Source organism: Cydia strobilella, chromosome 18 (genome assembly GCF_947568885.1).
Source record: "Cydia strobilella chromosome 18, ilCydStro3.1, whole genome shotgun sequence".
In the NCBI taxonomy this organism is placed as follows: domain Eukaryota; kingdom Metazoa; phylum Arthropoda; class Insecta; order Lepidoptera; family Tortricidae; genus Cydia; species Cydia strobilella.
Window position 1 is genome coordinate 8625234 of NC_086058.1, and position 16535 is coordinate 8641768.

General features: G+C 40.2%; 1 protein-coding gene across 1 annotated transcript in view; it reads left to right on the forward strand.

Moving 5' to 3' along the window:
* Positions 1-10175: 10175 nt before the first annotated feature.
* LOC134749290 (midasin) overlaps positions 10176-16535 on the forward strand; it is a 38904-nt gene continuing 32544 nt past the window's right edge. Inside the window, exons 1-6 of the mRNA XM_063684188.1 lie at positions 10176-10360; positions 10540-10793; positions 13067-13315; positions 13924-14219; positions 14652-14854; positions 16367-16530. Coding sequence (XP_063540258.1) covers positions 10271-10360; positions 10540-10793; positions 13067-13315; positions 13924-14219; positions 14652-14854; positions 16367-16530 — 1256 coding nt within the window. The 5' untranslated portion in view covers positions 10176-10270. The remainder of the gene's footprint in view (positions 10361-10539; positions 10794-13066; positions 13316-13923; positions 14220-14651; positions 14855-16366; positions 16531-16535) is intronic.

A 16535-nucleotide genomic window follows, 5' to 3' on the forward strand; every position in this document is an offset into this window, starting at 1 on the left:
TTAATAGACCGAACTCTCAGTGAAGTTCCGTTTGCAAAAATTGCGGACCGCAGTTTGACTTCTGATCCGTGTAGTGGGGTCCTTCGTCGCTCCTAGAAACCCGATGTTGACCGAGGTTACCCCCACTAGCTTTTTGAATTTCCCCCTTAAGATTCTCATTCTGCGCTGCTGCAGTTTCAAATCTTTGAAACTTATTCTGTTACGTGATGTGTAAGTAAAGATTTTTAATTTGTATTAACTTTAGACGATTCATCTAGTGGATAATCGCCTCATGCTTAACTCATATTACAAAACAGGAAGCAAGAAAGACGAAGAGACGTCATAATTCGTATTCGTATTTTTGTATTAACCAACCTTTTGATTAAATATTCAGTGGGGTAATTGTTGCCGGCTTTGAATAATCTATGCCCAAAAAAGTCTTCATGACATTGCCTCCATTCCATCATGCCTCCATCATTGCCTCGTAAAAATATAAAAAGAGATAGCAATAATAAACGTTGCCAGCTCGTCCTAAGGCACTTTTATACTAGAGAAGCAAACGTTATGTATTTATTATGTATGAAAAATTGTAAAAATTAAAATGCATAATTCTTCGACCTAGGTTGTAATAACATTTATTACTCGTTATGACCCCAGGAATGCGTAGTTCAATTTTTTCCCTTTCCTCATGGGCACCGTGTGTATATAGCTGGTCAAGCAAATCCTGTCAGTACAAAAAGGCGGCAAATTTAAAAAATGTAGGCGCGAAGGGATGTCGTCCCATAGAAAATTTGAATTTCGCGCCTTTTTCTACTGACAAGATTTGCTTGACCAGCTATATCTTTGATTTTATTAAGCAGTGTTCGCACGATCATACACGACGGTCGTTGTAAAGCTCCCCCAATGGAGTCGATTTCGCTGATTGGCGAACGAGATTCCACACTCGCTAGTGTTTCATATAAATTCCATAGTAGCAAAATCGTTTTGACAGTTCGGAAAAAGAAACTGATTTGACTAGTAGTCAAATACCCTCTATTTAAAAATATTTTGACACAATGAGGGCTAACGCGTATGAATTCGCCGCTAGGGGCGCTAGTGTAGATGGTGGTCTTTTCCATAGTTCGAAATGTCAAATGTCACTTCAATGACTGACAGCTGTTCTTTAGTCTTTTGGACCACCATCAACAGAGGCGCCAACTGGTGAGCAAAAAAACAATAGCACTCATTGGTATCAGCTACACCTACGTTTGATTTTTTTCGAATTTTTAATTGTTATAAGTTAGGAGCATTCACAAATTTGATAGATTTTGTTTTTCGCTTCTAATTTTCACAATATTAATCAAAAAAAGTCAAACGAAGGGACATAGCTATGGTATGGTTAATATACATCAAATCTCGATACGGTATCGAAGGCCAATTTCACAAATTAATTGAATCATTTTTAAGGAATCGTAAGCAGTGTACCTACGTTTTAAATGCAAAGTCTAAGCTGGAAACCATGGCTTATGCTGCTGTTCCCCAAGGTTCGACAATGGGAAATTACCTGTTTCTTTTGCTCGTCAATGATATCACATCAGCATGTATCGGCCCAGAGTATGTTATGTTCGCGGACGATACATGCATCATAGTTAATGCAGAAAATTTCTTAGACTTAAAATTCAAATTGGGAGAAGTTATGAAACTAATATCTCGCTGGTTCACAGTCAATGGTATGTGTCTAAAGTAAACGTAGATAAAACGAATATAATTCACTTTCAGCTGCGCAAAACTAACAACACAAAGCTCGACATAAGTTTGAACGATGTACTTGTGCCGCAAGTTGATAGCGTAAAATACTTAGGATTTGTAATTGATGAGGGGCTAACGTGGGAGTCACATATAGATGAAACTTGTAACAAGCTGTCTTCAGCGTCCTATGCCTATGCATTATCTAGGCTGGCTCCCAGTCTGTCTGTAGATAATATAAAGAAAGCATACTATGGATATTTTCATTCCATTCTAACCTACGGTATCGATTTGTGGTGTACCGCAGCTGATCGCGACAAGATCTTTAAAATCCAAAAAAGTGCCATCCGGGTACTAGAAAACCTGTTGATTACCCGGCGCAAGAATTATTTAAAAAACTCAAAATCTTAACTTTGCATAGCATTTACATCCTTGAGGCTTGCAAGTACGTCAGACTGAATCTAAGCTCATACATGAGCAGCGCGCAGCTTCTTGGCTGCGACGCGCGCCGCCACCCGCGCCTACTGCTCGCGCCGAGCGCGCGCCTGGCCAAGACGCGTAAGTCGCTCACTGTATATGGCGTTAAAATTTATAATGCTCTTCCGGCAGATATAAAAAATTCACCAAGTGATGCAATCTTTCTTAGAAAACTTAAACAATAAATCTCCTATCCTAAGCATGGCCTTTTATAGCACTGATGATTTTTTCAAATCATAAAGTAGATATCATCACTAATCCATACGAATCACAAGTAATTAATTATTAGATAGAAATATAAAATAAACACCTGCTATTTTATTCTTCTATTCGATACAGCATCCAAAAAACATTATACATTAAGCCCCCTCTAGTGCGCGAACGCCGCGTAGTCTGGAGCGGCCTCAACACTCGTCCGTCGTACAAAATATCATTAAAATCGAACATTTAGTATTCAAGAATATTTTTAGACAAGCAAAATTGAAAAAAAATTAAAAATCTTTGAACGCAGTTTTGTTTATTTTCAAAAATAAAAGAATGTTTCCTTTAAGCAAAATGAGCTAACTTAAGGTTTTGAGGTACTTTCCCTCCAGGGCCCATTCATATACACGGTGTAACACGAGGAACTGAAAGATTTTAACCACGCATTTCTGAGGCCAAAAGAAGAAAAAAATGTTTTTTTTGGTTTTATTTAAATTTTTAATATAATCCAACAACGCTTGATAAAAAGCGCTACCGCCATCGTGTGAATAAACACACACGTTTCCATTTGAGTCATTCAAAAGGGCCCTCCACACACATGCGCGAATCGCGGCGCGAAGCCGCGAACGCGAGTGTGGAGTCTAGTTCGCTAATCAGCGAAATCGACTCCACCCTCGCGTTCGCGGCCCTCGTGATTAGGTAACTACTGTACTATGTCTATAGCCCGCTTCAGACTACGCGGCGCGAAGCCGCGATCGCGAGTGTGGAGTAGATTTCGCTAACCGTTTTAATAACCGTTTTTCCTGTGCTACTTTTGAGTTATTTGGCATTATTTATGTAAATAAAGTAAAATTTACCCTAGGCCATCTGATGAATTCGGTTCACCATTATCAGGCGTAATTTCCTCCTCGCAGTCCATATCACGTTGTATTAAATCCATGGAATCATTTTGTAGGCATATCTCTGAGCTATTTACGCGATTTGTAGCTTCATTTGCGCCATTATCTCTATTGAGGGACATTGGTTTCGGATCCCGACTGTAACAGTCGGGACCGCTTCAAATTTACGAAAAACCAGAAAGTTAATAATTTACGAGTATTTTAAAACACAAATAACTGAAAGACACAAGTTAATTGAATATAAAATTAATAATTTTACAAAAGACTTTTCAAAACACGTCTTGCCGCCTTTGTTATTTATATTTAATTTCTCTAAAACAGTTTCATTGGCTGAATGAGTAATGCCGTTGACTATTGGCAGTTTTAGAACGAAAAAGTAAAATATATTATAAAATTAGAGGCAATCCCGCTGATTTCTTTTACGAGTACTTTAATTAACAAATCCTTTTAAAATTGTTGCAGTTTCCTAAAATATGTTTTTTTCATAAATATTGCATTTTTATGTTTTTCGTTATGAAAGTACAAAGTCATGCAAAGTCTCATATTGAAAGTAGGTTCTAAGGAAAAAATCATGGCCATACTTCTTATTACCTTAATAAAGTACTGATTATGCAAATTTGCCTTGTCTTATTTTATCCCTTTGTTAACAATCTTCTATACTAATAGCTCTAGTTTAGCCTATTGTGTCTGATGGAAAACTACGGAACCCTACATTGAGCATGGCCTGACATGCTCTTGGCCAAGGTCGCGGTGCGGTGTAGTAGTCTGTTGTCACACTCTTACAATGCAGTCCGCCTTGCAGGACTGCGGAGTAGGATATAGCTCACACACTTCCTACATTGCAGTCCTATCTACCAGAGGATCTACCACGAAAGACGAAAATCGAAATTTCGCTATCTGCCTCCCTATCGCTCTTGCGATAAACTAGAATATCTAGAGGTCCCTCCACACTCATGCGCGAATCGCGGCTTCGCGCCGTGATTCGCGCATGAGTGTGGAGGGGCCCTTAGTGATAAATTGCTCCAGACTACGCGAACGCGAGTGTGGAGTCGATTTCGCTGATTAGCGAACTAGACTCCACAGTCGCGATTGCGGCTTCGCGCCGCGATTCACGCACGAGTGTGGAGGGCTTCAGGTTTTAACGCGACACTTTTTAAGCTCTCATACGAATGGGGCGTTAAAAAAGCGCTTGAATCTGCCCGCACTAAATTCGATTTAAAGTTGAAAATCCAACAACGCTTGATAAAAAGCGCTACCGCCATCGTGTGAATAAACACACACGTTTCCATTTGTGTCATTCAAAAGGGCCCTCCACACTCGTGCGCGAATCGCGGCGCGAAGCCGCGAACGCGAGTGTGGAGTCTAGTTCGCTAATCAGCGAAATCGACTCCACACTCGCGTTCGCGGCTTCGCGCCGCGTAGCCTGGAGCGGGCTAAACGCTTTTTTAACGCGCGTTAAAAAAACTCTCGTTCTTATGGGGCCTAATCAAAGTACCCCATACGCACGACAGTTTAAAAGCGTTGCGTTATCGCCCTCCAGACTATGTGCGTGAATATTAGCGGCGCGACTTCGCGGAGAGAACATTCGCGACGTTTACATATGATTTCACACTCGCACAATTTCACGGCGATTTCGCAGTTTGGTTTGCGGCACAAGCCCGGTCCAGACTACGCGGCGCGAAGCCGCGAACGCGAGTGTGCAGTCGATTTCGCTGATTTGCGAACTAGACTCCACACTCGCATTCGCGGCTTCGCGCCGCGTTTCGCGCACGAGTGCGGAGGGCCCTATAGACATAGTATATACAAGCATCAGCTGATCGAACTGTTGGGCCCCATACGCATGAGAGCTTAAAAAGCGTTGCGTGTGTGACGCAACCATAAGTAAGAAGGAGAAAGAGATATCGCTTTCTCGCTCTTACTTATGGGTGCGTCCCACACGCAACGCTTTTTAAGCTCTCGTGCGAATGGGGCCTTAGTCATTTACGGCATCATACGTTTTAACCATGAATGTAGGGCCCGCTCCAGAAAGCCCTCCACACTCGTGCGAGCTTCGCGCCGCGTAGTCTGGAGGAGGCTGAAGGCGCCGCCGCGAAGCCGCGAACGCGAGTGTGGAGTCGATTTCGCAGATCTGCGACGCTCGCTCCACACTCGCGTTTGCGGCTTCACACCGCGATTCGTGCACGAGTGTGGAGTGAGATTTAACTGTATTGTTTGTCCTTGTCACATTTTTTTTAATTCCGCACTGTAAATTTAGTATGGTTTATGGTGGGCTACAAATCTTCTCGACCAATCATATTGTCGCATTGCGTATGTTCTGTCCCTCACGGGCGCACGCGTATGTAATGCTAGGTTTATGCAGGTTTATGCATAAAGCACTCTGCAATGGCTATACCAATTATGGATGGTATAGAAAGGATGCCAATCTCTTATGGCAGAATTGTTGCAAAAGTGTCCGCTTTGAGCTTTAAATAATAGTTACTAATCTCTCCGGTGGCGCTAGGTAGGCTCTGTGACCAAAGAGTATTGTAATATATAGGAGACTCTATAAGGCCCCTCCACACTCATGCGCGAATCATTCGCGCCCTTATGACATGAACATTATGAGGTATAATAATGTAGAGATGAAATGCGGAAGGGCCAGCAAATAACCCGACTAAATTACGTAGGTTTTTTTTATCTTTATTTATTTATAGAGGGTTTTAAGTTTTAAACAAATGCCACCCTCATAGTGGCTCTCTAAAAAAACTACAACAGACTAACTTTTACTAGGGTCAATAGTATCCTGGCTTGTCCAGCCTCAGAAGAGGCTGGGCTTCTTTATAATATGGTCAAAGACATCATTTAATTTAGAAATTACGTAGGTTATTTGTGATATGTTGTCAGGAATGTTAAAACGTGTTTTTAATTTTGTCGCATTGCGTATGTTCTGTCCCTCACGGTCGCACGGGTGCACATCTATATAAAATACTAGGTGTATGGTCTAGGTACTTCAGTGTATGGTGGCGCCGCCTATTTACTGTTTTTTACGGTCACTTTTTGATACATGAAGATTCATTTCCTTACCTCTACCTTCCATAATACCAATACCACAACCTCTTAAGGTCCCTCCACACTCATGCGCGAATCACGGCGCAAAGCCGCGAACGTAAAGGGCCCTCCACACTCGCGTTCGCGGCTTCGCGCCGTGATTCGCGCATGAGTGTGGAGGGACCTTAAGTGTGGCGTCACCTTAAGTGTGGCGTCGATTTCGCAGATTGTTCACGCCTTCGCTCCTAGTTCCCCGTTTTTTTTCTGTTTATTAGCCCGCGTCAAAGGAGACGCGAAGCGCGAACTGGACTAGGAAAGACTCCCATTACACACTATTTTGACTCATATGTGGCAAGACAAATAATAATTATATTATATAAAGCGGCTATATTTTACGGTTTTACAACAAAACAAAATAGAAAAATAGCTAAATCACGAATGATGCCATAGATAACTAGCAGTTAAACTCGATCAGCTGATGCTGTTCCGCCATCTTGACGCGAACCAAACTGCGAAATAGCCGTGAAGTTTGCTAGTGTGGAGTCATACGTCAACGTCGCGACATGTTCTCAGCGAAGTCGCGCCGCGATTCGCGCACATAGTCTGGAGGGACCTTTATCACCGGAATGCACCTAAAGGTCTATACAGACAGTGAGTATTATATTCTTTGATACAGACGGGGATAACTTTTCGCCAATCTGATAAAATTTGCCGATCATATCAAGCCGTGCGGACGCACCGCCATTTTAAGCTCGCTCCAGACTACGCGGCGCGAAACCGTGAACGCGAGTGTGTAGTCGATTTCGCGTCGTGATTCGTGCATGAGTGTGGAGGGCCCTTATTTGAGCGCTCTAAATAGCTAAACAACATTATATATTTTGGTATCGTTGCGTGTGTGGTCCTTTGCGATACTCGCAGATTTCTGTCGTTATCGGCCGATATATGGGCCCTCCACACTCATGCGCGAATCGCGGCGCGAAGCCGCGAACTCGAGTGTGGAGCCTAGTTCGCTGATTAGCGTAGCGTAGCGTAGACTCGTCCTTATTATCGCTCCGTCTGTGATGAACTTAACTCAAAGGGCCTCGTGAACACCGTACCCACCGAAGTTCGCGAATTGCGGGCATCTTTCTCTGTCACTCCTAATGACGCCTTCACTGGAGTAAAAGAGAAAGTTGCCTGCAATAACGAACTTCGGTTTCCGCGGTAGGCATTCAATATTCTCACCAAACATGGCTACTATAAAGGGCCCTCCACACTCGTGCGCGAATCGCGGCATGAAGCCGCGAACGCGAGTGTGGAGTCTAGTTCGCTAATCAGCGAAATCGACTCCACACTCACGTTTGCGGCTTCGCGCCGCGTAGTCTGGAGCGAGCTTTAGACATAGTATAGTAGTTATAGACATGAAACCGAGCAACTAGGGGTAAGAGAAAGACATATTCATGTATTGACAGATTAATGTATGGCAGCATAATCCTTTTTCTCTTTCACTCTTATAAAAAAAAAACGGTATTTCGCCATCGCCTCCTACCTATGCTGCCATAACCCGACCATGAAAAAAAACCCGGTCGGTGATAAGGACAAAGCATGGCACTATTTTCTCTTTCCTCTTATAGGAATCGCAATAAGACTATCTTTCTCTATCAAAGACTTGGCTACTATAGTTTGTCAAAGGACTGTCTCATTTCAAACATAGACAGAGATAATCATACTATCTTTGTCATACAAGTACTAGCACCCAAAAAAAAAGGACGAGTATAGTTTTTGTGGTTCTTATTTACTGCCAATTTGGTTTGATCAACTATCGGTGATAAGGACAAAGCATGGCACTATTTTCTCTTTCCTCTTATAGGAATCGCAATAAGACTATCTTTCTCTATCAAAGACTTGGCTACTATAGTTTGTCAAAGGACTGTCTCATTTCAAACATAGACAGAGATAATCATACTATCTTTGTCATACAAGTACTAGCACCCAAAAAAAAAGGACGAGTATAGTTTTTTTGGTTCTTATTTACTGCCAATTTGGTTTGATCAACTATATATGAGCTACCTAATAGACCTAACACACTACCGCCCCGCACCGCGACCTTGGTGCGGTAGTGTTGTATGACTTTAAAAATATACTTAACTTCAGTCCAGACGGGGACAATTTTTCGCCAAATCTGATTAAGGTTCCTGTACACCATGGCCCAGCGTAGACCAGTCTAAGGGACGCAGCTATGCGGTGGAATGAGATAGGAATATCACTTGCTCCCTCTAACGCATAAATGCGTCCCTTGAAATGGCCTACAGTGGGCCATGGTGTACAGGAGCCTTTAAATTGGGCTCGCCCATAGAAGGTAGGATCATATAGAATTGGCCGACCGCGTGCGCCCGTGAGGGATATAACATACGCAATGCGAGTAATGCGACAATATGATTGGTCGAGTAAATTTGTACCATACAAATTTACGTTGGTGAATTTAAAAAAAATGTGAGACTGAAACAAGGACAAACAATTATAACGTTTTCTCTGCTACTCCTACTGAAAAATACTCAAGACTATCCCGTTCTGACAGTTCCCCCACCACTATTGCCTAATCCAGTTTTATACTATAGTTGGTCAAACCAAATTGTCAGTACATAAGAACAAAAAAAACTATACTCATCCTTTTCTTTTAGGTGCTAGTACTAGTGTAAGACAAAGATAGTATGATTCTCTCTGTCTATGTTTGAAATGAGACAGTCCTTTGACAAACTATAGATTCATGGGCTCGCTGATTAGCGAACTAGACTCCACACTCGCGTTCGTGGCTTTGCGCCGTGATTCGCGCATGAGTGTGGGGGACCTTTAAATTTAGAGCGCTCAAATAATGTGAGACGTAGCTTTAAACTTCCCTAAAAATAATGAAAATATTTTTTTTTTATGCATAAAAAACCTATAGCCCCTCCACACTCGTACGCGACTCTCGGCGCGAAGCCGCGAACGCGAGTGTGGGGTCAAGGTTCGCTAATCAGCGAAATCGACTCTACACTCGCGTTCGCGGCTTCGCGCCGCGTAGTCTGGTACGGGTTCAATAATCATAAAGGGCCCTCCACACTCATGCGCGAATCACGGCGCGAAGCCGCAAGCACGAGTGTGGAGCCTAGTTCGCTAAACAGCGAACTAAAGGCGAACTAGGCTCCACACTCGCGTTCGCGGCTACGCGCCGCGATTCGCGCATGAGTGTGGAGGGACCTTTATAATAATTATATTTGCCATTAAAATGTCATAAGCCCGCTGCAGACTACGCGGCGCGAAGCCGCGAACGCGAGTGTGGAGTGGATTTCGCTGATTAGCCACTCGACTCCACACTCGCGTTCGCGGCTTCGCTCCGCGATTCGCGCACGAGTGTGGAGGGTCTTTATGAAATAACCAGCACAGTGCTTATTTTTTGGCGCATGGCAACATTAATGAATCGTACACAATTTTTTTTTGCGCATGGCAACATTATTGAATCGTAATCCTAAAAATCGTCGCCCCATCCCTAGAATATCACTCTATGTGTCAAATATTTATAGTCTGTGGTCTGAAGCGGAAAGTGGACGCCAATTATTGGGCTGTACATTCTTGGGTTGAGCAATCCTGGGTCGAGCATTATCGGTACGGGCCAATAATATGCGGCCAACAATCGGCGTCTATTAAATGGATTCGAATTATTGGGTCGTGTATTATTGGGTTGAGCGTTATCAGGGTGTACAAGCTCGGTCCGAGGCAATAATATGAAGCCACTGTTTGCACAGGGCAATAGTGTACAACCCCATAATACGCGTCCAAAAAAGTGGTCGCCAATTATTGGGCTGTACATTATTGGGTCGTACATTAACCGGACTCATGAAATGCCACTGTCAATAACAAAAACATGTGGTGGTCCGGCGCGGTTGATCGTGCACGTTTCTTGTTAAAACGTTTTGTGATATATCCCTGTTCATGAACTGTTCAATATGTATAAGAATATATCAGTGGCCTTAAAGGCGCTTGGGCTGGAAACCACCAATTCCGAATTAAACAAAGCTATTCACAATAATGTTATCGTAAGTATTGAAACCTAATAGTGTTAAAACTTTCGTACTATGGTAAAATTGATTGTATTTGCAATTGCAAGATCTTTTCTTTGGTAATCTGGCGGGGCTAGTTTTGTCTGAACGTTATTACGGGAAATATGTCTTGTCTTAATATCATCAGTATAATAAATCAGCTTTTAACATTTCAGCCATTATTGGATAAACCAAATGGTCTTCAGGAAGCTGTCAAAGTATTATCCGAGTATGTCCTCAGGTTTGAAGATGCACACTTATTCAGAAAATACTTGTCAAACATTCTTCTGGCATTAGTATCAACTAAGATTCCTCTAAAACCAGTGTTCGCAAGCTCAAACTATGGCACCTGCACAGATGCTGAGAAGAGCTATCATCTGGACTATTGTATTGCTTTGTCACTGCTGAGTGAACATCCTGATGTCTTACAGTAAGTTGCATTGTGTATACATTACAGCAGGGGACGGCAACAGGCGGCCCGCGAGCCTCCTTGGCTATTTTTTATATAATTTTGGCAAACTACAATACCTGATAAAGTCATAAATATTAACAAAGTGCGGCCCGCGCCAATTTTTTTTAACTACTATGTGGCTCTTGGCTGCTAAAAGGTTGCCGACCCCTGCATTACAGTATAGTAGAACCTCGATTATCTGAACTAATTGGGACCAAGACTAGTACAGATAATCAAAAGTCAGCATTCGGATAATTGAGGTTCTACTCTATATAAATGTCAATAAAGAGCATAACTACTTTTCATTGCTTATACAATCCAATTAAACATAGTTTAATTTAATATAACAGAACTATGAAAACGGATTATATCGCGTATATTGAATTTATAATACATCCCGACGTTTCGAACTCTTTACAGCGTTCGTGGTCAACGGGTGACTGAGGAAAAATTACAAAATGCAAAAATACCCACATACTAAAATAATGAACAATCATAGACTACAAACTTTAAGGCTGGTTGTACATGCAAAATCGGTTCATAAGGCTAGTTATACACTATAATTATTTTTCAAGTAAAGATATATATATATACGCGATAAAAATAAACTATGCCGGCTCCAACCCTACACCACGGACCCGAGAAGATTTAATTCCCTCCTAAATTGTAGGAGGGTATCCCAATATGGGACCGGCAACAAACTCGGCGGGACACATCTTTTCAAAACATCCGAATGTCCAGCATCATCCAACACTACGGTCTCACAGTCTATGTCTCGCTTGCTCCTTTATCAGGTGGACTACAGGATCCCAAGCTGGTGGAAGAGAAAAGCCATCTTCCCTATTAAAGTTTGGATATTTCTTAATCTCAATGGCCTCGCGCAGCATTCTGGGTATGTAACGCTTCTCCTTGGCAAGAACCAGAGGCTTATCAAACTTGATTGAGTGATTGGCTTTATCCATGACATGCTCACAGACAGCAAACCTAGGTCAAGCACCGTCGAGAATGAGGGAAGATGGCTTTTCTCTTCCACCAGCTTGGGATCCTGTAGTCCACCTGATAAAGGAGCAAGCGAGACATAGACTGTGAGACCGTAGTGTTGGATGATGCTGGACATTCGGATGTTTTGAAAAGATGTGTCCCGCCGAGTTTGTTGCCGGTCCCATATTGGGATACCCTCCTACAATTTAGGAGGGAATTAAATCTTCTCGGGTCCGTGGTGTAGGGTTGGAGCCGGCATAGTTTATTTTTATCGCGTATATATATATATCTTTACTTGAAAAATAATTATAGTGTATAACTAGCCTTATGAACCGATTTTGCATGTACAACCAGCCTTAAAGTTTGTAGTCTATGATTGTTCATTATTTTAGTATGTGGGTATTTTTGCATTTTGTAATTTTTCCTCAGTCACCCGTTGACCACGAACGCTGTAAAGAGTTCGAAACGTCGGGATGTATTATAAATTCAATATACGCGATATAATCCGTTTTCATAGTTTTATTTCATGAGTAACTATCGCGGTAACCGAAGACAATATTAATATAACAGATTATGTATCTGTCTATCTAATATAGTTCCACTCCTTGCTATTTTACACCAGGCCTTTATGCAGGTTTTCATATACATGTCTCTCCAATTTAATTTACTTTAACCTCTTGAGTCTAAATGTATATTAAAATGTACATATTCATTGCAATCTAATTTGAACCTTTTCATGAAACAAATAGAGTAGCATTTCTTTTGTTTCACTGCGTTGTAAAACAAACGAAATTCGTTTCAATTTACTTATAGAACAAGGTTCGAAATAAAAATTGAAAAACTTTATATGGTGGGTCTTACGAGGTTAAGAACAAATTAAATTATTTTCTATGAAAATATTTTAATTTGTGTTTTCTCAAGTAGACACACTATTATTTAATTTCAGTCCAATTTAATTTACTTTCCATTGTTATTACTTCTTTCCTTCTGATACATATTTACTGGATTTATAATGAATTATTTGAATTTCGATGACAGTGGCATAAAATATAATATCTGAGAGACCAAGCTTAGCTTGCAAAACATATAGAAACTCAAAAATGCGTGTTTTCCCAGAGATAAGTCCTAGCAAATTTCTTCAAAATCGTTAGAGCCGTTTCCGACATCCCCAAATCATATAAATATATATATCAGTGTAAGTAAATTGTATGTAAAGACTTGTAGTAAGTATTTTTGAAATAATTCCAACACATTGGTATTTTTATCCTCAGATATGCCCTCAAATACTTTGAAATTAATCCAGCAGCACCATTTGAACTGTTCATCCATCATGAAGACTCCTACAATGTGGCTCCAAAGAAGAGAAGGCTGCTGGACTTTAGACAAAAGATTACGGACTATCACATAGTCCAATGCTGCTACAACTTGCTGCGCAAACTGCCTAATGAGTTTGCTGCTAAATGGGATTGGACAATTTTTGTAACAAATTTCAGCTCCCATGAGGATGATGAGATAAGATGGTGAGACTTATCATAAAATCTGTTACACAGAAATAAACAATATTTAAATATAATATTGCATTTGGTTTCCATGATCAGAACTCAAAACAATTATTAAACAGATTTTTGAGGCGTTTATAATTTAGCTCAGTATAATTTTCACAGGAACATTGAAATGTTTTAACATTGCTGATTATGTGAATTGGATATTCAATATAAAATATTGTGTGTACAATTCACAATAGTGTCAGTAGTTAGAATTTTATAAATGAAATTAACACTATGTGTTGAAACCTTTTTGTGTCAAACAGAGAAAAATCTATGTAAGCAATTATATTTGATACACACAGTGTTTGGTTAAATAATTAACACTGACACACTCATCTTTATTGGGTTTGGCTAAATCTTGTGACTACTTTGAATTAAACTGTAATAGATGTCATATATTAAAGAGAAAGTGACGAAGCCCTCCAGTGGTGAAGGCCGGATTCGAACCAGTGTCTTTAGCTATCGCGGCTAACGCCATGAACCCCTAGGCCACCTCCCACAGTTTATAATTTATATATAGTAGTGTGACTAATAAAATGATTTGTTCCCAAGACTACTCTGAATGTATATTTTTCTTACAGGATGGTAAAAGAATGCATGGTCATTCTGACAAACATGACTGAACACCAATCAAAGTTGCTATCAACAAGCCTTAACACAACTGCCCAAGACACCAGACAGGCATGCATCCCACAGAACATAGATTTACCAACCATAGAGGGCATTATTAATGCTGACCTAAACAATTGCAGTGTGGTGAACATTGATGGGATCATGCTTCCATTATTTGATAAGAGTAATGTGCTGAGTAGTAACTTGGTGCCTGTCAAATCCACAGTAAATAATTTGAGAAGTTTAGCATTGGCTGTTGCGTCAGGTACTTATTTGCTTATTTCTAAAATTAACCCTTTGCAATGTACGTCAAGAACAACATGTTACGCTCATTTTGATTTTTTATTCCTAGTTTTTTTCATGGATAATAAGGATTTTATATTATTTATTTTATATTTTATTTATTAAGAAATAAACTGTCTCATATTATTACATTTGATACAATATAAAGTACTAATATTGTAGTTTTACTGTTTCCTTAATTAAATTATGTAAACCAAAACATTATTAAAGTAAAATATTAGTTATGTTGATATGCAAAATGTGTGGTCCCACAGTATTCTGCCTCAACAAAGGGAACGATTTAATAAAAACATCAATATTAATTTATATTTCGGCAGCTTAACACATTATTTAATAAATTATCAACTATTCTGATGAATTATTCTTTTTGGTATAGACTTTTTTTTCTTCACAGGCAAAGCCGTTTCTCTACTTGGCCCAGTGGGATCAGGCAAGACATGCTTAGTGGAGCATCTAGCAGCCATAACTGGTCGGAAAGGGGTTGCCTTCAAGAAAGTGCAACTAGGAGATCAGACAGACTCAAGGATGTTGCTGGGTTCACACCATTGTACTGATGTACCGGGAGAATTCGTTTGGAGACCAGGTGTTTTGACTGAGGTACATAGTTTTATTATTTGATGATTTTTGGGGAAATATATGTGTCATTGTGTAGCTATTTTGGTTTGTTACTAACATTTACGAGTCGCAATAAAATCAAGATGTGAATAATCTTGGCTTTCCTTCATAGACCTAGCATTACATAGACCAGCTATACGCGTGCGCCCGTAAGGGATAGACATAGATGACGTCATAAACGTGGGGATACCATGTTGGTAAAAATTACCCCAATATTTGATATCACGTTGGGGCGATTACCCTGGAGGCAAAGTTAGCTTGTTTGACGGTATTAAAAAATTGTTAAATAAAATGTCAATGGGCCGTTCTTTTTAGGCGTATAAAGAATGAAATACCTCCTATAATGCGCGCAGGTGGTACAAAACTAAACATGTTTAGTAAATAAAACGTAAACTAAAATGTATTATGGGTTTTAATTTAAAGAAATCACAAATCGCAATCACACCAATTAATGTACACCACATTTAATCTTCACAACATTTGTTTATTTATTTTTTGGAATTAGAAGTACGAAAAAACTTCGAGGTCAAAATTACCCATAAAATTATGATATTTTCATCTGGTATCCCTAACATGATTGTTATGCAGCTAAATTAAGAAGAAGTTTAAAAATGGCTGACCTCAGACTCCTACCTACCTACGTAATTTGGGCGGATAATTTTACAAATAATGTTTTGTTAATTTGCGTAAATAATTGTGATATTTTTATTGAAATCGTTTGATTCCACATTGCTTTGAGTGTAACGTAATTTTACGATGTTATTCTCACATATTGCGTTAAGAGGAAGGTGTAAAATACCGTACTTACGTGTGAAAGGTTATGTTCTCATATTTTTGCTCAGAGCGGTTATTACAGCCGATTACAGAACAATTCACCAGTATTTTATCAAAGTTCAAGCATTCAAAACGCTAACCATCACTATATTTCATAAGAGAAAGCACAATTTCATACAAAACAACGATAATTAAACAAGCAACGAACAAACATGACATGTCACGTACTTATTTGTTTGCCACAACCTCGGTTGTGGCAGCGGTGGAAAAGTGAAACTATGACAAGGACAAACAATAACAGCGCTTTCTCTGCTACTCCTACTGAAAGATACATAAGACTATCCCGTTCGGTCATTTTCCCCCACTCCTCATGACCGATCCAGTTATACTAGATTCATGCTTTCCTTCATATTTAGAAAGTGTACACACCTTTATCAACACATATGTACATACGCACTGCGATAATTTGACCTTTAGTCTTTTCAGTGTGTTTAAAATTTAGTATTTTCACAACATCCATTTAAAACTTCGTAATCGACCTAAAAGTAGGTACTTGATGACTACCCAGTTAGAGTATAAAATCCAAAGTCCGCAATTTCTCAAGGTTGAAAACCATTAGGTATAGCACAAACGCTATACACTTATTTTATTCCTACTTCATTATATTAGTCGAATGCAGCTCACAGTGGGTTTCTCTAATAAATAATATGTAAATTGTAGGCAGTGCAAAATGGCCACTGGTTGCTGCTGGAAGACATCGACAGCGCCGCTCTTGACGTGGCCTCGACGCTGAGCTCCCTGCTGGAAAGAAATGCACTCTGTGTCCCAGGATATAGAGACTCTTTGCCAGTCACACCAGGTTTCCAGCTCTTTGTCACACAAAGGTATG